Source organism: Neolamprologus brichardi, chromosome 4 (genome assembly GCF_056152115.1).
Source record: "Neolamprologus brichardi isolate AB-2024 chromosome 4, ASM5615211v1, whole genome shotgun sequence".
Lineage (NCBI taxonomy): Eukaryota > Metazoa > Chordata > Actinopteri > Cichliformes > Cichlidae > Neolamprologus > Neolamprologus brichardi.
In genome coordinates this window covers 13366210-13390013 of record NC_142107.1, presented here as the reverse complement: position 1 = coordinate 13390013, position 23804 = coordinate 13366210, and the positions used below count along the sequence as shown (strand labels likewise).

General features: G+C 38.6%; 1 protein-coding gene across 6 annotated transcripts; it reads left to right on the top strand.

Annotated features, from left to right (window-relative positions):
- Positions 1-21685, top strand: LOC102783592 (immunoglobulin lambda-1 light chain-like). 6 transcript variants are annotated; one of them, XM_087840330.1, is made up of 5 exons: positions 1-40; positions 132-230; positions 9282-9508; positions 20549-20582; positions 21282-21685. In XM_087840330.1, exons 1-5 carry the CDS (start codon positions 1-3, stop codon positions 21602-21604), a joined length of 723 nt encoding a protein of 240 aa, XP_087696456.1. In that variant the 3' UTR covers positions 21605-21685. The 6 variants fall into 6 exon arrangements, with proteins under 6 accessions (XP_087696456.1, XP_087696455.1, XP_087696454.1 ...); XM_087840329.1 differs by having other exon boundaries at positions 132-235; positions 9287-9508; XM_087840328.1 differs by having other exon boundaries at positions 132-235; positions 9287-9519; positions 20548-20582.
- The last annotated feature ends 2119 nt before the right edge of the window (positions 21686-23804 follow it).

Below are 23804 nucleotides of genomic sequence, written 5' to 3'. Positions count from 1 at the left end.
ATGCTGGTGACTCTTTGTGCTCTCATCAGTGCTCTAACATGTAAAGAGTCTAAAATATACTGAAAAATAGACCTCATGCTATATTCAGATGTCAGTGTGTTTCTTGTTACTTTATGTCTTCTTGTTTGCAGGTGTGAATGGTGTGACGGTGCTGACACAGAAACCCCCAGTTTTATCAGTGAGGAAAGGAGAGACAGCCACGATGGACTGTAACTTGGGGACTGTTACTGGCAATGTTGCTGCTGCCTGGCATAAACAGATTGCAGGAGGAAGTCCTCAGTATGTACTGAGGTTTCATCATAGCTGGAGTTCTCCACGCTATGGCTCTGGATTCTCCTCTCCAAAATTCACATCCACTCATCAGTCAACAACAGATTATCGTTTGATCATCAACAATGTAGAGGAGGTAGACTCTGCAGTCTATTACTGTCAGACATGGGACAGCTCTGCTGATAGTGGGGTATCACAGTGATTTATACTGTGACAAAAACTTCCTCACTATTACTTCTGCTTTTTGTGCACAAACTCAGTGCACCAAAGGCACACAATTAGTTCTTAAACATTGCTCTGTTAAATTTATTCATTGTATTATTTCATTTGCACTTTCACTTTAAATAAACAAAGCACCAAAATATACACACATTATTCACTCATAAAACCTCACATCATCAGCTTTTAATATTATTGTGGTGTAAAATATGTTTGATCAAAAACATTGTCAACATGTTAATTCTAATCAGATTCCAAGCTGTAGCCTCTAGTTGCAGAGAGAAGAAGCATGTTAATGAGGTAGAAAAAGAATTTAAACATATACAGATAAGTGATTTTCTCTGTGTTTGTGTATTTCTATTTTTTTTCTTTTTTTTAGATAATTAATGTATCTATGTATCAGTGTATCTAATTTGTAGTTATGAAAGAGGAATATACTGCTTCACTGAGTGAATGGGTTAAGAGGAATTTCCCCACGGGTATCAATAAAGTATACATTATTATTATTATTATTATTATTATTATTATTATTATTATTATTATTATTATTATTATTATTACTACAGGCAGGATTAGGACCCAAATGCAGGACTCACACAAAAGGTTTAGCTGAAAAATTTAATTTAAGTCTTTTATAAAAAGAAAGCTGTTTTGCTGAAACTCCTTCTCTTTTAGTTCTGCTCTCCTCTGTGTCTTTATAAGCTTCATTGATTACCAGTTCATAATTAAAAAGGCAGACACAGGAGACTCTGCAGTGTATTACTGACACACATGGTGACATGATAATAATGAGTAAGTATCACAGTGATCTGGCTGGGACAAAATGTACTCACTATTGTGCTTTTTGAGACCCGTCTGGGTTAAAATAAAAGAGCTACTAAGAAAGTTCAAAAATAGTTATAAAAATATGATCTTCTCGAACTATAAAGAAAGGGAAAATATTGAAATTAAGTGAATGTCCCTATTTAAAAAACAATCATGATGTGATAGGAAGGAAGCTGACTAAATATTAACTGATAACTTATAGCAAAGTGGTGGGATTAAATAAGTGTGTACTTCTTCCCACTCCCTTTCAACGTGTAAATGAATCAGAACGGTAGCAATATTGAAATGTATTAACTTTTGCATAATATTTTTTTCTCTCTTATTTTCTTTACTAAATGTACCTGTATATTGTTTACATGTTTTAAATAAATTAACAATAACAAATAACCCACCAGCTTGAAACCTTTTCCACATTTGTCAAAACATGAACAGTCAGTCACCTCAACTCTGTGACGAATGAATCCAACCTTTCACCATCCCTGAAGACCAAGTCATCAAAATATTCAGTTTGAAGTAATTTGACTGAAAACATTAATTCAGTGATGGACTATTCTGGAAAGTGATCCATCTAGAGTTGTGACTAACAAAAGTAGAAAGAGTTGATGAGATTTGAGCCAATGTGAGAAAAAAACTGAAATAAACACTGAATTACTTTTTTGTGACTCATTTTAACATTTACCACTGAGCGTATAAATAAGCAAGGAATTTCAATAATATGCACATTCATCTACAACAACACAAATGATTATACACACAATGCTAACAAACACAAATGTGTATGCTGCTGTATGTGATTTGTTTTAATAATATAAATTTGATGTATACTAGTCTATAGTGATAAACTCTGATAACTGTTGCACTGCCGGTGCAACACATGTGGCAATAATCAGACTAAAAGGATAGTGTTTGTTACACAATGAGGTTGTGTAAAATAGATACATGTAAATGAAGAACTGTCAACTGTCATGACAAACTTTTTATATTGAAGTTTTAAATGCAGCTAAATTAAAGTTTAGTTGATAATCAATCATAAACACATGTGAGTAGAAAGAAAATGTAACGTGTGAGCATAAAGACATCAGTGATAAACATTTGTTTCTTTTACAACAGCTTTTTTCAAGAGTAGTTTCTTATGACAAACATGAGTGTAAATGATGAATATGAATCAGAAACATGTGAAATGTGAAACTGCTCATAAATCATTTGATCTATGAATGAAGGTAATTTTGTTGAATCTCCTCCTCCTTTGGTTTCCTCTGTGTCTTTATAAGCTCCAGTATCTCTTCTCACAATCTTACTCACATCTCAGCTGAACAGTAAAGATCATTTACACTTCACACTGACAACATGCTGTGGACCCTCTGCATTCTCATCACTGCTCTAACATGTAAGATCTTCTTCTCATTTCTGTTTTAATTCCATATTTAGAGCTAAACTTTAACCTTCAGTTTTTTCTGTGTTTTCTGGCAGATGTTGATGCAGTGATCGTGTTGACCCAAACACCTGCTGTCCACACAGTTTCTCCAGGTCAACAAGCTGTTCTCAACTGCAACATAGAGAGATATGATGGGAATTCTGTTAGATGGTATAAACAAGTTCATGGAGAGGCTCCTCAGTATGTTCTAAGATTTCGTCATTCTGGCAGCTCACTTGAATTTGGAACAGGATTCTCCTCAGACAGGTTCAACTCTAAATCCTCATCAAACATTGATTACCAGTTCATTATCAAGCGAGCAGAGACAGGAGACTCTGCAGTGTATTACTGTCAGACATATGACGACTCTGCCTCTGCACCCGTATCACAGTGATTCAGGCTGTGACAAAAACCTCCTCATTAGTACTTCTGCTTTTTGAGAAACTTTCTCTTACAGAATATAGAAAATTCTAAAGAAAACGCACCACCTTCAGATAATGTGTTTTTAAATACTGGATTTCTAGTTTTTTGTTCTTTAATTAAAAATATAAAAAGGAAAACAATGAAAAAAATTCACAAATTATCAGATAAACCAAATTACACGTTCTCTCAATCAATTTGCTGCAATTCTCACAGCAGAAAAGCCCACTGTGCACGCTCGTCTCAGAACAGTTAGGACACTTAATAACACAGACTCATCTGTGCAAAAGACACTTCAACAATGAAACTGTTTCACATTTGCCAAAAACATCAATAGTCAGTCAATTATTTAAACTCTGTGATGAATAAATGTAAAACTTTGACTACACTACAGAGTCATCAAAATGTTTAATTTTTGTTTTTTTTTCCTCAAAACATTACTGACCTTTGATAGAGTTCTGCAGAGTGTAAGCTTAATGTAGAACAAAAAAAATCAGAAACAAAAATGAAATGTGAAGAATGTCTTTGAAACTTTACATCACTGATGAAATGGAGAAGAGCAAAATAATACTCGTCAAACTCTATGCATGAGAAAACAGACAAAGAAAACACATAACAGTATAGTCCAGTAAAGTCACACTACATACATCCACTGCTCGCCACAGTCATCCAAATATCTAACCAGCATTTCACATCAGCAGCAACTCAAAGCATTTAGGCATGCAGGCATAAGACTGCTGAAGTTCAAACCGAGCATCTTTGAAAGCCCATCTGACCTTGAAGTAGGTGGGCTACAGCAAAAGCAAGAAATTTTAACAGACATTTTATAGACACTACTCACAGGTCTAACTTTTACATTCCAACTGCAGCTTAACTGAAGTGTCGTTAACAAGCAGTTAAACAAAAATCCAAAGCTATACTGAAGTTAGACCATCTTCATTTACATTTAGTAGTGATCACAAACATATTTATGAGGCAGAAGGAAAATGTAGAAGGGTGAGGATAAGGACACTAGTAAATGTTTGATACTTTTACAACCACTTTTCAAGAACATTATTTTTGTCAGACATTGTGATTAAACATGACTTTGGTAATCCTGATGGTGTGATTGATTGTAATTATTGTATTATTATTGTATATATTTTTCTATCATTTGTACAAAATCATGATGAATATTGTAGTAAATAATTAATATAGATAGCTGTGCAGTCAAAAGGGTTTTATTTACAACATCGGGTGTGATAATTAGAAGACGGTTTTGTCCTGAGGTTGATGACAAATTGGGGGTGAATGAATGTCAGCCCATCCATCCATCCATCTTCATCCGCTTTATCCGGGGCCGGGTCGCGGGGGCAGCAGCCTAAGCAAAGAGGCCCAGACCTCCCTCTCCCCAGCCACCTCCTCCAGCTCATCCGGGGGAACACCAAGGCGTTCCCAGGCCAGCCGAGAGATATAATCTCTCCAGCGTGTCCTGGGTCTGCCCCGGGGCCTCCTCCCGGTGGGACATGCCTGGAACACCTCACCCAGGAGGCGCCCAGGGGGCATCCTTACCAGATGCCCAAACCACCTCAGCTGGCTCCTTTCGATGTGGAGCAGCAGCGGCTCTACTCTGAGCCCCTCCCGGATGGCCGAACTTCTCACCCTATCTCTAAGGGAGATGCCAGCCACCCTTCGGAGGAAGCTCATTTCCGCCGCTTGTATCCGCGATCTCGTCCTTTCGGTCACTACCCACAGCTCGTGGCCATAGGTGAGGGTAGGGACGTAGATCGACCGGTAAATTGAGAGCTTCGCTTTTACACTCAGCTCCCTCTTCACCACGACGGACCGGTGCAGCGTCTGCATTACTGCAGCTGCAGCCCCAATCCGTCTGTCGATCTCCGGCTCCCTTCTCCCATCACTCGCGAACAAGACCCCGAGATACTTGAACTCCTCCACTTGGGGCAGGACCTCATCCCCGACCCGGAGTGGGCACTCCACCCTTTTCCGGCTGAGAACCATGGCCTCAGATTTGGAGGTGCTGATCCTCATTCCCGCTGCGTCACACTCGGCTGCGAACCGCTCCAGTGCGAGCTGGAGGCCCTCACCCGATGAAGCCAACAGAACCACATCATCCGCAAAGATCAGAGATGAGATCCTGAGGCCACCAAAGCGAAAGCCCTCCGCCACTTGGCTGCACCTAGAAATCCTGTCCATAAAAATTATGAACAGAACCGGTGACAAAGGGCAGCCCTGGCGGAGCCCATCACCCACCGGGAACGAGTCCGACTTATTGCCGGCAATGCGAACCAAGCTCTTGCAACGGTTGTATAGGGATCGAATGGCCCGTAGCAATGGGCCAGACACCCCATACTCCCGCAACACCTCCCACAGGACACCCCGAGGGACACGGTCGAATGCCTTCTCCAAGTCCACAAAACACATGTAGACTGGTTGGGCAAACTCCCATGCACCCTCAAGTATCCTCGAGAGGATGAAGAGCTGGTCCAGTGTTCCGCGACCAGGACGAAAACCGCATTGTTCCTCCTGCATCAGAGGTTCGACTAACGGACGAACTCTCCTTTCCAGCACCCTGGCATAGACTTTCCCGGGGAGGCTGAGGAGTGTGATCCCCCTGTAGTTGGAACACACCCTCCGGTCCCCCTTCTTAAAGATGGGGACCACCACCCCGGTCTGCCAATCCACGGGTACTGCCCCTGATCTCCACGCAACATTGCAGAGGCGTGTCAGCCAGGACAGCCCTACAACGTCCAGAGCCTTCAGGAACTCGGGGCGGACCTCATCAACACCAGGGGCTCTGCCACCAAGGAGTTGTTTAACTGCCTCAGTGACCTCGCCCCCAGAAATTGGCGGGTCATTCCCCTCATCCCCAGACTCTGCTTCCTCCTTGGAAGACGCGTCAGTGGGATTAAGGAGGTCCTCGAAGTATTCCTTCCACCGCCTGACAATTTTCTCAGTCGACGTCAGCAGCGCTCCGCCAGCACTATACACAGTGCAGGTAGAGCACCGCTTTCCCCTCCTGAGACGCCTGACGGTTTGCCAGAACCTCTTCGAGGCAGTCCGAAAGTCTTTTTCCATGGCCTCTCCGAACTCCTCCCACACCCGAGTTTTTGCTTCAGCCACTGCCCGAGCCGCATTCCGCTTGGCCTGTTGATACCTGTCGGCTGCCTCCGGAGTCCCACAGGCTAACCAAGCCCGATAGGACTCCTTCTTCAGCCTGGTGGCTCCCTTCACCTCTGGTGTCCACCATTTGGTTCGGGGATTACCACCACGGCAGGCACCAACCACCTTGCGGCCGCAGCTCAATGCAGCAGCTTCGGCAATGGAGGCGCTGAACATGGTCCATTCGGACTCGATGTCCCCCGCCTCCCTCGGAATGCTGTTGAAGCTCTGCCGGAGGTGTGCGTTGAAGATCTCGCGGACTGGGGCCTCTGCTAGTCGTTCCCAGCACACCCTCACTACACGTTTAGGTGCACCAGGTCTGTCCAGCGTCCTCCCCCGCCACCTGATCCAACTCACCACCAGGTGGTGATCAGTTGACAGCTCAGCCCCTCTCTTTACCCGAGTGTCCAGAACATATGGTCGCAGGTCTGGTGATACGATTACAAAATCGATCATCGACCTACGGCCTAGAGCGTCCTGGTGCCACGTGCACTTATGGACACTCTTATGTTCGAACAAGGTGTTCGTTATGGCCAAACTGTGATTAGCACAGAAGTCCAATAACAAAGCACCGCTCGGGTTCAGATCAGGGAGGCCGTTCCTCCCAATCACGCCCCTCCAGGTCTCGCTGTCGTTACCCACGTGAGCATTGAAGTCTCCCAGCAGGACAACAGAGTCTCCAGGTGGAGCACCTTCCAGCACCCCCCCCAGGGACTCTAAGAAGGCTGGGTACTCCGAACTGCCACTCGGCGCATAAGCGCAGATGACAGTCAGGACCCGTTCCCCGACCCTAAGGCGCAGGGAACAAACCCTCTCGTCCACCGGGAAAAACCCCAACGTACCGGCAGCAAGCCGAGGGGATATTAAAATACCCACCCCAGCCCGCCGCCTCTCACCAGGGGCAACTCCAGACTGAGACAGAGTCCAGCCCCTCTCCAGGAGACTGGTTCCAGAGCCCAAGCCGTGCGTAGAGGTGAGCCCGACTATATCTAGCCGGTACCTCTCAACCTCACGCACTAACTCAGGCTCCTTCCCCACCAGCGAGGCGACATTCCATGTCCCTATTGCCAGTCTTGGCAGCCGGGGGTCAGTCCGCCAGGGCCTCCGCTCCTGGCCGCCACCCGGCACACAATGCACCCGACCCCTATGGCGCCTCCTGCGGGTGGTGGGCCTGCGGGAGGATGGGCCCATGTCTCCTCTTTGGGCTGTGCCCGGCCGGGCCCCATGGACTAAGGCCCGGCCACCAGACGCTCGCCCTCGGGCACCCTCCCCGGGCCTGGCTCCAGGGCGGGGCCCCGGTAACCCTATCCCGGGCAGGGTAAACTGTTCCCTCTGTGTTTTTTTCATAGGGGTCTGATGCTTCCAGCTCCCTGAATGTCAGCGTGAGGCTTAAATCACTCTGGCTTGATTGCCTGCAATTGGCTCCAGGTGTGCAGCAACTGGAGGAGGTGGCATTCCCCTAACAAAACATACTTTGTTATTGATGACTGATAAATAAAAAGAAAAAAAAGAATACAATACAGTTCTAGAATTGTGTTGAATGGGATTATTTTACAACAAACTATTGCCAATAAATGTAATTGTCATGGCAGGTTATGCCGGTGTGTTTGTTGAACGGACCCAAGACCAGACACAAAGGGACACTGAACTCAAGGGTAAACAAAAGGCGAGCATTTTTTGTGGCTGATAACATGAACTCAAACGAAGGCAAACAGGGGCAAGAGCTAAATGAAAACCTAAACTGGAAGAACTGAAATAACTGAGACAGAGGAACTATGAATCTACTAAGACAACTATGATATGGTAACTATCAGTGTTGGGAAGGTTACTTTTAAAATGTATTCCATTAAAGATTACAGAATACAGAATACATGCCCCAAAATGTATTCTGTAACGTATTCCGTTACGTTACTCAATGAGAGTAACGTATTCTGAATACTTTGGATTACTTAATATATTATCATGCTGTTTACAACTACGTGAATGTACTATTGCTGTGATTTATTACTGTTACTGAAGATCCGCGGCTCCGAACCGTAGTAAAGGGACCTCTGACTAATACTGTGGGTTCTGGGCTCGTAGCCGAAAAATAGCTTTACTTTGTTGTGTTGGTGAGAGACAGAGAGATGAGTTGAAAGGCTGCTCCAACGGAACTTATTGTTTTTGGAGGAAAACACGAACACGGTGTACTGTCGAGTCTTAATAGCTTACTTACAACTGGGCTTGTCAGGCTCTCTTCTTGGCTGCAGTGGTTATTATTATATTTACATGCTTCCAGCTCCCGTTTCTGCTCGATGACAGCTGGTACTCTTCCTTTTTGTCCCTCCCTCGCTCACAGACACATAACGTGTATGACAGTCCATTCTCCCTGCAGCACGGACTACACTGCCTATGATGCTACATTCTTTAGAGCTATACCTGTAGCATTCTGCCTATTAGCTTAGCACAACAACAACAAAAAGGCGCTCTCTCACCCAGGAAACACGCAGAGAGAGAGAGCGTCACCCTGTAACCATGGCAACCGTAACGCTGCCGCCTAGAACTACAGAACGTAGCTGTCAAACAAAACCCAAACAGTCCTGACCCGCCACAATATGAAACAGGGAAGTACCACTGTGTAATCCATTTATTTCAACAAAGTAACTGTATTCTAAATACCACCTTTTTAAACGGTAACTGTAACGGAATACAGTTACTCATATTTTGTATTTTAAATACGTAACGGCGGTACATGTATTCCGTTACTCCCCAACACTGTATATATATATATATATATATATATATATATATATATATATATATATATATATATATATATATATATATATATATATATAATGTCAGTGTGTTTCTCTTGACTGCATGTCTTCTTGTTGTTTGCAGGTGTGAGTGGTGTGACGGTGCTGACACAGAAACCTCCTGTTTTATCAGTGAGGAAAGGAGAGACAGCCACCATGGACTGTAACTGTTACAGACCAGTCTGCTCGGTGGTATAAACAGATTCCAGGAGGAGTTCCTCAGCATGTGGTGAGGTTTCATCATAGCTGGAGTTCTCCATACTATGGCTCTGGATTCTCTTCCCCAAAGTTCACATCCACTCATCAGTCAAGATCAGATTATCGTTTGATCATCAACAATGTGGAGGAGGGAGACTCTGCAGTCTATTACTGTCAGACATATGACAACTCTGTTAAAGAGTACGTATCACACTGATTTACACTGTGACAAAAACCTCCTCACTAATACTTCTGCTTTTTGGGTACAAACTCAGTGCATCATATAAACAATTAGTTCCTAAACATTGCTCTTTTAAATGTATTCATTGCATTTCTTTATTTATTTCCACTTTCACTTTAAATAAAAAAGCACCAAAATATACACACATTATTCACACATAAAACCTCACATCATCAGCTTTTAATATTATTGTACTGAAAAACATGTTTGATCAAAAACATTCTCAACATATTAACTGGTTAATCTGATTTGAAGCCACAGTAAGAAAAAAATGAGACCACACAAATCCTCTTTATATTACAGTTCATTAATTTCACTAATTCACGCTTCACTAAAATTCAGTCAAAATAAAACAAGACTGCATCAAACTCAGATCAGGCCCGCTAGTTGAAGAGAATTTTTATTTTGAAGCAGCTTTAGTTCAGCAGAAGCATGTTCATGAGGTAGAAAGAGAATGTAAACATATACAGATCAATGAATTTCTCTGTGTTTATTTATTTCTATTGCTTTTTGTTTGTTGACAGAGGAAAACACAGGGCTTAAATACACAGGGAGTAACGAGGGGATCAGACACAGGAGGAGAGCACAGCTGGGAGCAATCACACAGGGACATGGAGGAAGCAAAACTGAAAATATTTACAAAGGATGCGAGACTATCAAAGTAAAAGACACAGATTTGACACCAAAATCCAACTGACAGTGAAGACAGAGCGAACATGGGTCACAGAGACAAGGGTAACTAACATTCACAGGGAGACATGACTGACTGGGGAGACACAGGAGATGAACGAACACAGAGACAAAGGTGACTCGACAGGAAACGAGGAACACAGGTAGAGCGCAGAGAAAACATGGAGGAAGAGACTAAACACAGGCTGAGATAAATACTAAGGGAGGGAGAACTAAGATCACTGAGAACTTAAAAGGAAACCAAAATCATGAACAACAGTAATCAAAGATTATAAAGTAACCAAAGGTTATAAATCCAAAACCTGAAAGACAAATACTGAGTCACAGACCCAGTACTGTGACATATACACTGATTAAGTCATTTATATCAGTTTTTGAAGAGCAAATACAAAGGAGATTATATGAAATCATTAAGATTGAAACAATAATGCTTATAAAAAGGCAATATTCACAGTATGAAATTATGAATTATAAATATCAGTAATTTTGTTTCAGTCTTCCATAAATAAAAACTGTTTCGCTGAATCTCCTCCTCTTTCAGTTCTGCTCCTCTGTCTTTATAAGCTTTAGTATCTCTTCTCTTCTCACTACAGCCCCTCTCATCTTTCAGGATCAGTTTCACCACCTACTATCATAGTGCTGGGGACCCTCTGTGCTCTCATCACTGCTCTAACGTGTAAGATGTTCTTCTTATTGATTTTAAAATCTGTATATTTTGAGGTAAATCTTTCACTCATTTTTTTTTCTCTGTTTCTTGGCAGATGTTGATGCAGTGATAGAGTTGACCCAAACACCTGCTGTCCACACAGTTTCTCCAGGTCAACAAGCTGTTCTCAACTGCAACATAGAGAGATATGATGGAATTATGTTAACTGGTATAAACAAGTTCCTGGACAGGTTCCTCAGAATTGTCTAAGTTTTCACTATTCTGGCAGCTCACTAGAATTTGGAACAGGATTCTCCTCTGACAGATTCAACTCTAAATCCTCGTTAAATATTGATGCCTAGTTCATAATTAAACAGGGAGAGACAGGAGAATCTGCAGTGCATTACTTTCAGACATGGGACAGCTCTGCTAACAGTGGGGTATCACAGGGATTCACACTGTGACAAAAACCTCCACACAGATACTTCTGCTTTTTGAAACTCTTTCACAACCTGGTAAAAAACACCTCTAACCCCACCACCTTCAAATATTGTATTATTTGTTCATTTTTTCTTTTAATATTTATCATTGAAATCACGAACAAAGCAAACAGGGGAAAATCCACCTTATTCAGCCAACAACTACTCATATACAAAATCATATACAAAAAAGCAGACCTACATTGTATGCATGTATGTATAAGTAATATAAATTTAGACACCAGACTCAACTCTTAAATAGTTCTAAATATACATCCAGCAGCATTAAATGTAAGAAAAGAAGAAAATGTGTGAAGTGTGAAAACAAGGACATTTGCATTTAAACTAAAACTGTTCAAGAAACTGCCTGTAATGGTTCAAGTCTCTGATGGAGCTTCTCAGCATGTAGAGAGTTTTTCAATAAGGACAATTCACTTTACTTTGTAACAGGATCATCCTCAGACCGACTAAATTCAACATCATCATTAGACGTTGATTAAGAGTTAAAAGGAGGAGGGTAAGCATTGTACTGCACTGAAACATAGATTCTATTGAGTAGAACATAAGACAATCATGAATACTGAGACAAAAAACAAACAAAACAAAACTAAGTGACACTGCAGCTTTTATGAATTCTGAAGAGTTAACATTTCCAACCATTAATTGTAGAACAAAACACGTGAATACAAAAATGAATATGAGTGTCTAAAACCAAAATGTTTTAGTAAATGCAAATTAGTCAGTCCTCTAATTGTTGTGTTCAACTCTCAAGATGTAGATGTGAGATGCTGGTATTTGTTTTTGTGAACTATATCAAAACGCCTGTATCACAGTGATTTAATTTGTGAGAAATATCACAAAACTCATGTGGCTCAAGTTTGCAATAAAAAAGGCACCCACACAGTTCTAGTACTAAAATAATTCATAGTTCAATTGTTCAATATTCATAAATGGCGCAACATTATATGAAATGTTGAAATGTCCTAATCCTAAACACTCTGGTTTCATGTGAATTTACAGAGAAGTTCATACATTTCAAGGTTGTTGATTATGTAATTATAGCAGGTAACTGTAAGGGTTAGCGGGATTCTGATCTTTTTTTTTTGTCCAAACATAAAAACTGGTAATGGTAAAAACATCAGTAATAAACCTGAAGGACATAGCAACCATCCATACATACATACATCTTCTTCCACTTATCCGGGGCGGGGTCGCAGGGGCAGCAGCCTAAGGAGACTACCCCAGACCTCCCTCTCCCCAGCAATCTTCTCCAGCTTCTCTGGAGGAACACCAAGGTGTTCTTAGGCCAGCCGAGAGATACACTGCAAATTTCTTGTAGCTTAACAAGATTTATTGTCTTAAATTTAGCCAGATTATCTTGTCCATCTTGTTTTGAACATTACAAACTAGTTTCCAGTCTCATGTGTTAGATGATTAGACTTGTTTTAAGTATATATTCCTTTTTTTTCTTATTTAGTCTGTAAATCTAAAAATGAACCATTTCACCTTTATTTCAAGCAAAAATAGCTTTTAGATAGAGTGTAAAACAAAAAATTATCTTAAAATAAGAAACATTCACCTTTTTCCTTGAAATAAGAAAGTCAATCATTGGAAGGTATATTTAGACCTGAGACGTGTCACAGATGTATTTGTTACCATGTAAAATAAGCCACTTTACTCTAACGGCATAATGTATAGCATCTTCAATCACCAAAAACTCCATATTAGCAACCTCTGATACAGGACCTAGTCCTTTCTCATTTACAAATATTGGATGCTCAGTTCCTGCTTCACTTTGACAACACTCCAGCAGCTGATTGTGGTTTACAAGAGACTTGCACACATTCTTAAAGTTTAATTTGGCTGACCATTGTTTTTAAAAAAAAACTGCGTTTAGACTCTATTTCATACACGTATGACAAATTACAGGTCCCAGGGCAATAATCTGAGAGGGAAGATGCAGCATGTAATCTTCTATCATTTTTTTAGTTTGGACACAGTTTGTGAAGACACAACTGGGGCAAAAAGTATTTTAACAATTTCAATTAAATCCAAAATAAATTTGATAAAAGAATGGCAAAATCTTGATCAATATAAGCATTTGTCCAGGGGATTGTTTTAATCTGTTGTCACTTGAAGCTAAAGTAGCATTAATTTTTTTTTTATGAATTATAGAACATTTTTTGAGACATTTTATTAAATTCGATGAATTTATATTCCAAAATCTCTTTTTCCCAAAGTCTGTTTTTGTTTCATAATGGGGTTTTTCATAATGGTGTATTTATTTGAGGTCATTTAACAACTGAATTTCTTATTCAGGCAATCAGGGTGGGACCTGAACGCTCATTGGCTGCTGCTTAAACAGGTGCTTAAAATTAAAGTGTCTCAAAATGTTTCTATTATTACAAAAAAGAATCGTAGTGAAATAAATATTTAATAAAATATTATAAAAATACACAATGTAAAATAAAAATTAAATGACACGTTTTAACACTTTGGTGTTCCATAGTCTAGTTCATATTAAAAAGTTAAATAATGTATTAGCACTAGATTAGGTTCCTGTATTCCTCGGTACAACCATCCCACATATCACACAAAAGTCTGGACTACTGCTATGAATTGTATTAATATGGCTCAAAAGAGACTTTACTGTTAAGGCAACAAAAACAAAACAAATCCCACACCTCCAACACGCCATCTTGTTTGGGGAAAAGACCTGAAAGAAGTTCTTGGCGGGCAGAGTAGTAGAAGTCAATACCAAGTTTGAAGGGGTGGTTTATACCAAGTCTGCATTTAACTTGTGTAGTAATGTAATTGTAAAGACGACTACAACAGTCATAGTAATTGATGGGTTATTTGTTAAAATTAGTTTTTCGAATGCAGGTTCATTATGCATGTTATGTTCACGTTTTACAAGCTTTACACAGACGAAAATGTGTAACACTACCTCCCCCCTGGCTGCCCTCAAGTGGCTCTGTCCATTATCTCACTGTTTGAATCGGAGGACACGAGGGAGCAGGTTCGGACTGGATTCTGTTGAGGTAATTAACTTTTGCTTACAAACATTTCGGGTTCTTTTAGCTTTGACTTACTGTAGTAACATCAGTCGTGGTTAAATATTACGTTTTACCGAGGCAGTATTATCAGTTCACTACCAATGGGTAGTTAGCCAAAACTGCCAGCCAGCTAGCTAGCTTAGTTCATTCAGTATGCTGAATTGTTAGCATGCAGTGATAGTTTAAAATTATTAATGGTGCTAGTTAGGTAAATTTAGCTTCGTGTTCAATATACTTAACATAGCTATATGACAAAAGAACTACAGTTGATATCCGCCTTTGCAAAAGTCCGTTTTGTGTTTCCCACCCACGGAAAATAAAAAGCTGCGGTGGTTTTTTTTCCTTCTTAAGCCGCGTGCTCTCTGTCTGCACTGTGCTTGGTGTGTTTGTGTGTGCAACTTGGGAGGACCGATACTGGTTTGAGACAAATCTCGCAATCGGGCTCATAACTTTACAATGCTGTTTTTTGTTATGGAAAAAGACAGGGGTGTTGGACAGATCTATATTTAACTTAAATGAGGATTTACTTAAGTCATCAAGAGTTAACTGTTTTATGGCCAAAATTACATTTAACCAACATGAGTTTATTCAAATTTTATTATTTTACTATTTTTTGCAAGTCCAGTTTGGGTAATGAAATTAAAGATAACACAAGGGAATAAAAATAATGCACATTTGTGAAAGACATCTTTACCTATAGATTTACTTTAAGCCTCATTTCCGACAGATTATGATTAATCATATAAACTTGTAAGTTGGAGAAGATGTGAACTTGCTTCCAATTATTTATGTTGTAAACTATTAATATCAATCAGGTCACTTTAACCTTGCTGAACCGAGGTAACATTTTTTCTTATGGATGAAGTGGCCTAATCTGAGCTGTGGTCATTTGTTGAATGATTTGACAAGCAGTTGGGCACTATTAGTTTTAGTTTGAAAACTAGTTTGGAATAGCCTTGTCATAAATTTTAAGTGAGCAATTTTATAAGACTTAACCATTGAATTAACACAGGCTCTACTTGGTCTGTCTTTTGCACCTTATCCATGTGTCTGATTGCATAGACTTTGGATCCATGGCAGGTGGTGTCTTGACTCAGTTTTTCTTTTTGACCCAAACATATGTTTTTCTTTCCTCAGGGAAAAGTTCTGACAAAAGCTACACCAGTAAATCATGGAGGGTTTGGATGATTGCGGCCTTTCGGTTCTAAATGGTAGGCCAAGCATATGCATATTTATGCAAATTAATGTCTAAATGAATTTTGTGTTGCACACACTGACAGTGATCGTACATAGAATCAGTTTTATGTTGTCAGATCAATAAAATATTTAAATTACATTTAATTGCATTTGACAAAATGACAATTTGGAATTGTTTCCTTTTTTGAACAGTGAAATGTATAAATTTAAAGAGATGTACAACTTTTACATTTCTGAAAGTTACTGACTTTTATATACAGCTGCAGACATAGATGAGGTCTTGCTCCACACCCTCAGTAGGGACGATTTAAGGGACCTGCTTCCAGGGCCTGAAAATTTTATGAGGAGGAAACAGTTCTGGGCTCAAGTTCACAAAGAGGCAAGTTTTGCCGCTTTTGATTTAAAAACACTTAGCACGACACATTTTGTTTAGGACTCCTGTAATATAACTATTTTCGTTTTCTTATTTAGGATGAGACTAAAGAAAAGGCGTCTCATGGACATCTCACCATGTGACCAGGGAGAAGATTATGATGCAGATTCAAGTGGTGGATCAAACATGCTTTTGCCACCAAGGAGCAGTTCTGGTGACAACAGTTGTAAGTGAAAGATTACAATTATGGCAATAATATTGAATATTGAACTGAAATTTGATTTAGTTCTTTCTTTCCTGTTCTGTTCATAGCCCTGTTCAGGACACTACCAACTTTCTTCCCATCACAAGTTGCACCACCCAAGAAGATGGGACATGCCAGTGAAGCACTGATTGATGTCCTTCAGGTCTGTGTTTCTTCATATTTGTTATCAAATAATGCCCATAAAGCCTTCACTTTAACAGTTTATTTGGCATATGGCCTTTTTATCCATGCCAAGTCCTCCAACAATGTAGTTTATATTTGGAAAAGGTGTGCAGAAATCTGAAATGGCACAAACACTGAGATAAAAAAAAATTTCAATAAAAATAAAGAAAATCATAAAGAAATTAAAAACAAAATGGAAATAATTACATATTTAACTATCACAGGTGCAGTATCTTTGTCATTTCCTAAAGTGTGTAAAGACATAATCCTAACAGTGATGAGGCAGAATTTATTACATTTTTCAATGGCATGAATAAATATATATAAATATATATAATATATTATATATATATATAATAAAACACATTTGACCACAGATGACCTTGGAGAAGGTTTGCTGTATCTTATGGCATACTACTACACCCTGCATCTCACCTATCCTAAATGTGTGGCAACGCTTCTGTCTGTCATTTAGACTGAAGTGTTAAAGGACAAAATCCATGAGCAAGACACCACAGGCTCATACAAAAAAGTCATGGCAGGCTGTAGGAATGTTTATTGAAACGTAGAGCTGTTTGAGCAAGATGTAACTTAGGTCTGTGTTGGAAGGTTTGGGCCTGATAGCTTTGAAGTTGCAATTTACACTTGAATTCTTTTTTTTTATTCTTATTAATGTAATACAAAGTACTTTTTTCTTTAAACACATCTGTTCTGCAAATTCTGTTTAAAATTGCAAATGCTCTTTTTATTACATTTTATATGTTGAGTAGCTAACTGGTTTAGCACTTCTAAAAGGAACACAAAATAACAATGTTACACTTACAATGTGTCTTTAAATTTTTGTGTACTATGATTCACTGAAATATTTATTACTGTTTGGAGAGTTTGTTTCCAATAAAGGTCATGTACACAGTATACTTTGCCTGCTTTAATTTGGCTTTATCTTTCTTATTTTGAGAATTCTTATCAAGTGTAATTATCTTACTGCACTGGCAGATTATTTCACTGAATTTAAGAAGATTTAGACTACAATCTATTATTTTTTAACTTATTTTAAGATCTTTAAAATGATTTAATGTACTAGTTTTTAGATTATTTGCCTTGATTTGTTCCTTAGAATAAGTGTTTTATGCCTATTTTCAGATTTAATTTCTTCAACATTTTGCTTAGAACAAGTGGTTAAATCTTATTTTAGGTTTCAATTGCCATGATTGGTTGCTTGGAATAAGTGTGTAAGGCTTATTTTAAGATTTAACTATCTAATTGTTCCCTAGAATAAGTGGTTAAAGCTTATTTTAAGTTTCAATGTTCTGATTTGTTGCCTGGAATAAGTGTAAAATACTTATTTTTAGCTTTATTTAAATCTGGATATTGTTCTTATTTCAAGAAATCTTAATAAGAAAAAAACACTTACCCCACTGGCAGATAATTTCACTTGTTTTAAGCAAAACTTCACCAAAAATAAGTGTATTTATCTAGTATTAAGGAGGTGGGTTTTTGCAGTGTATGCATATCCGGGGTCTGCCCCGGGGAATCCTCCCGGTGAGACAAGAGGGAACACCTCCCCAGGAGACATAGCAAACAATTTATCATAATAAAATGCAGCAGCACAATTTTAAGGGGGAGGAGGGAGACATCACTATCACCAATATTTATTAATACAAAAACAGAATTACCCTCCACTGAACATAAATTACCCAAACATCGCAAACTATGCAGATTTAGCTCCTCCTCCTGTCAGTCTCTCTGAGGTTCATTGACATATTTAATGGTTCACACCTCCTCTCCTCCTACAGAAGCAGTGCTCTCTTTCTAAGTCACAGGTCTCAACACACAGTGACAACATGCTGGTGACTCTCTGTGCTCTCATCACTGCTCTAACATGTATGGGACCTAATTTTTCAGATTAGTAGTTATTGGTTGGATTCATATGTGGTGTGTTTCTCTTGACTCCATGTCTTCTTGTTGTTTGCAGGTGTGAGTGGTGTGACGGTGCTGACACAGAAACCTCCTGTTTTATCAGTGAGGAAAGGAGAGACAGCCACCATGGACTGTAACCTGGGGACTGTTACTATCACTGTCTATTGGTATAAACAGATTCCAGGAGGAGTTCCTCAGTTTGTGCTGTATTTTTATCATAGCTGGAGTTCTCCAAGCTATGGCTCTGGATTCTCCTTTCCAAAATTCACATCCACTCATCAGTCAAGATCAGATTATCGTTTGATCATCAACAATGTGGAGGAGGGAGACTCTGCAGTCTATTACTGTAAGACATGGGACAGCAATAATGCTGTATCACAGTGATTTACACTGTGACAAAAACCTCCCCACTGATACTTCTGCTTTTTGATGCTCTATTTTTCACATGCTGACAAAAGACCCATTCAGCAAACTCAGTGTAAACCCACCACCTTCAAATAGTTTTTGAATTATTTTAATGTTCATCAATGAAAACCCACCAACTTCCGACAGTGTGTTAATAAACACTGAATAACTCTTTTTGATATATTTTAACATTCATCACAGAAAGTATAAAATATCGAGGAATATGACGACAAGCATCAAAGCAAATTGTGTGTGTTTTTAAATAACAGCAATTTGACAAACGGTTGTCTAAAACTCTGATAACTGTAACATTGTAACATTCTAGCTGCAGTAAATGACATTATTCAGCCTAAACAGATACTGTTAAAGTTGCACAATGAGTTTTAAAAATGTTTCATATGAAGTAAAAATGCAGCTAAATTGAATTTTTTCTGTTGCTTCTCTTCTCACTACAATCGTTTTCACATCTCAGCTGAATAGCAAAGGATGTTTACACCTCACACTGACAACATGCTGGGGACTGTCTGCTCTCTCATCACTTCTCTAAAGGGTAAGATGTTCTTCTCATCTGTTTCATAGCCCATCGTTTTAGAGAAGGACATTTCACTCATGTTCTTTCTGTGTTTGTTGGAACATGTTAATGCAGCGGAAGTGTTTATCCAGATACCTGCTGTCCACAAGGTTTCTCCAGGTCAAGAAGTTGTACTCAACTGCAACATGGTTCAATTATGTTAGATGGTCTAAACAAGTTCCTGGAGGGGTTCCTCAGTTTTCATTCTGGCAGCTCACTTGAATTTAGAACAGGTTATCTGTCCCCAGAGGTGGGAAGTAACCAATTACAAATACTTACTTACTGTACTTAAGTACAAAGTTTTCAACAAGCTGTTCTCAACTGCAACATTGAGAGAGATGATAGGAATTCTGTTAGCTCTATAAACAAGTTCCTAGAGAAGATCATCTGTATGTTCTAAGATTTCTCCAATTCTGACAGCTCAACCAGCTTTGAAACAAGATTCTCCTCAGAAAGATTCAACTCTACGTCCTCATCAAACATTAATTATCATTTAACTATCAAGTTCGCAGAAATAGAAGACACAGTATATATCACAGTTGTTCACAATGTGATACAAACCTCTTGGCAGTGCATATGCTTTCTTAGACTCATTCACTTGAGTATAGTCCAATCAAGAAAATTCAGTGTAACATACAACATTCAGATAATGTCTTATTAAACATTGGATTGCTCTTTTTTTTTTATTCTTTTCTAATCTTTAACCTGCTCAAATACAACATTAAAAAAGCTGAAAGCTTTTATGTCGGCTGGTACAAACAGGTTCCTGGTTCTTCTTCTCATTTCTGAGATTCATCATTCTCAAAGGTCAACTGCCTTTTTAGCAGGATTCTCCTCAGACAGATTAATATCTAAATCCTGACCAAACACTGATTTCAAGTATATTATCAATCATTCAGAGACAGGAGACTCTGCAGTGAGTTCCTGTCAGACATGGGAAGACTCTCCCAATAAAGCTGGTTCATAGTGAAGCAGACTGTGGCCAAAATCTTACTGAGAGACAGTACAGCTCTGATTAATTCTGGCCAATAATGAGGACTTTATTAAACCTTGCACAAAAAAAGTGAAGGAATAAACATGACTACACAGAGAGAGACACAGTTATAAAATACAAACAGATGAAGTGAATGAGATGTTGACAGTGAAAGTTAGTCTCTACAGGATGTTTCAGTTCCTCTCCCCTCATCAGTGACAGTCAGGAGGTTTTTGTACAGCCATGTATACAAACTGAATCACTGTGGTATTCGGACAAGGCACCAAGCTGATTGTGACAAGTAAGTACTTTTTAACTGATCATAAAACAAGAGAGATTTTGCAACAATCTGCTGATGACTACTTAGTTCAATATGTTTCTTGTTCAGCATCATTTTTTACAATTTTGTACAATCTGAAATAGTTTCAGGTTGTCTCATATACAGGAGACATGAATTACATGTTTAAAAAATGTGAAATAGTATCAAACCAGTTCTCTGAAAATGGTGTGAAATATGTTGTTTTTCTGTTCTTATTGCTTTTAATTTATGTTTAGGTTGGAAATTCAAAAACATACATAGGCCCATTTTCTCTTTCTTCAATAGTTGTTAACACTGTTACTAAAGTTCAAAATTACTTTGAAGTGATTAGAACCTGGCTGTACACTTTTCTTTGACGTGAAAGAAAATTACCCACATTAGCTGACATGTTATGCAGAAACGTGTAGAATTAAATCAAAGACATCTTACATGCAAAGTTAAACAGTAACTAATCATATTTTATTTGGTAAAAATACAAAAAGAAATTCAAATGATATGTTGGATCCATATACTTTAGTATTGTACAATAGTTTTGTTTTCTTCTAACTTCATAACAAATGTTATGTTTATTTCATATTGACTCTTCTTGATTTCTTCTGGTTTTATGACTTCATTTCCAATTTCCTTCTTTCCTTTCATTTATCTTTTTTTGTTTTCTGAACATCCTTCGTGTATTTTCAGGCTCCAGCCTCTCTCCTCCTGTCCTGACAGTCTTCCCTCCGTCCAGTGCTGAGCTCCAGTCCAACACAGCTTCTCTGGTCTGTCTGTCCAGTCAGTCTGTGCCTTTTGCAGATGTGAGCTGGTTGGCTGCTGGGAGTCCAGTGAGCAGTGGGATCTCTACCAGCACTGCTGTTCAGAGACCAGACCAGACTTACCAAATCAGCAGCTCTCTGACCATCCAGACATCAGACTGGAACATGGATAAGGTTTATACATGTAAAGTGTCTTTGGGCTCGCAGACTTCAGAGAAAACCATCAAGAAGTCAGAATGTCCCACTGAATAGTCGAGGACCAGAATGTGCTTTTAAAATCTGCTTCTTTACTGCTTGTGCTGTTTGCTCATTACAGTCTTTACGTGTTAGAAATCAGAACAAAGCAAAAGGTTTAAGTCAATTATTCATTTGCTGATTGTTAACAAGTATTTTCAGGAATTCATGTCTTGCAATAAATTAATAAAAGCATTGATTTAAAAAAAAGTGTTTTCTTTTCAGTAAATTGTGTCACTGTTCAGTAAGATGACTGGAATGAAGTGTTAAATAAACACTCAGAAGCACACCATTTTTTAAACGTCTTCTTCCTATAGTTAAAACATAAATATATTCTGAAATACACACTATGTAATATTTGAACAGTAGAGAGCATCATTTAATAAGTGTCACTGGTTTAAAATGTTGGTTATAGATTTGCAAATGAATCTTCACACTCAGTTAGTGAAGCATAACCTGTCTGCTCTCCTGTTTCTTCCAGGATGCACCTGCAGGTCTTAGTAACTCATTTATAACCTCAAGTAAATGAAGTATCAGCTCTCTGTAAAATAAAATGGAACTGCTGTTTACTGGCAATGTTTCAATTCATACCATTATTTTATTCAGAGACAGTTAGCTGAATACTCTTAGATTTGAGCCTAAACATAACTTACTTACTGTAAAGCAGCACTAAGTAGAGTTCAGTTATGAAACTAAACCTTTCTGCATCTTTCTACTGTCATTTGCTGTTTTGCTTTAAACATTTAAACCATTATATATAACCAGTAGGTAAGTCTGTCTCATTCCGGATGTAGCTTTTTTACAAACAGTATTTTAAATTTTTTAGTTATCTATAAACTGTATTCTTCATTTTCTGGTATTTATTCTGTTAGTTATTGAGATATTCCCACTGTCATGGCATCATTAACTTTAATAGCTGCACGGTGGCTCAGAGGAAAGCACTCCAAGGGATCTTTAACACCGCCCAAAAGATCACTGGCTGCCCTCTCCCCACACTGGAAAATCTACAGAACACCTGTTTTAAAAAAGCCCAAAACATCATAAAAGATACCTCACATTCTGGCCACTCCCTGTTTGAACTGTTGCCCTCAGGCAGACGGTACAGAGCAATCAGTGTAAGGACTTATAGACTCAAACACAGCTTTTATCCAACTGCAATAACACATTTGAATACTGCTACAAAAAAATGTCCATCACGCCACTCTTGTATTAATCTATGCACTGACTGAAGCATGCATGTGGGAATGTATGTGAATGTTTGCTGATACTTGTTATTAGCACTTTAAGTATTCTACTTATTTTATTTATTGAATTTTATTGTTTTATTTATATCTTGATATTGTTAGGGATGATCAGGGACCATTTTTAATTTTGTTGTACCTGTGACAGTGACAATAAAGATTCTGATCGGATCTGATCTGAATAATGACACATTAATATAAGTTATTATCTACAAATATCTAACAAGAACATAATTAAATGAAAACAAAACACTGAGCACAAGACCCAGGACCATGACATGTGAAGGCAATCCATTTCTTCCACTTTTGTGAAAAGGCGCCTACTTTAGACCTTTGCAAGAAAGTCATCCTCTCATAAAGATTTCCCTTTATATTCCAGTTCTTTGTTTTATTTTTTATTTTATTTTTTGTAACCAATCAATGAGCAATATTTAGCATGAATACAGTATTGATCTTTTTTTCATCACAACATCCTCTTTAATTACTCCAAAATACAGCACGTTGGTATCTACAGGGATTTCACAGCCTGGCTTCTTTCTTTGAGTTAGACTTGTATTGTTCCAAAATATTATGATTTTATTACATTTCCAGAGGTTTTGTGAGTGGGTGGCATTTATGTGACCAGACTATCTCTTGCCTTTGTAACTTATATATTCCTTTTAAGGTGTAACAAAAACACAAATTTGATTTTTTCGATGTAAATTCTCTTCAATTATTTCACCTTGTGTGTCACCCACATAGAAGATCAATCCTCCTTTGATATTTGTATATCTAGTTCTTTTTCCCATTTTGTTTTAATATCAGTATTATTCCCTTTGTGCTTCCGGAGGCCTTGGTATACTTTTCCCATTTTCTTTTTTAATGTTTCAATTGAAATATATACATCATGTTGTTAATAAAAAAATAAATGAAGAAAAAAGAAACTAAATATTGTGATGATGTAATAGGGTGAAAGGAGGAGACACAGCTCCTCCTCC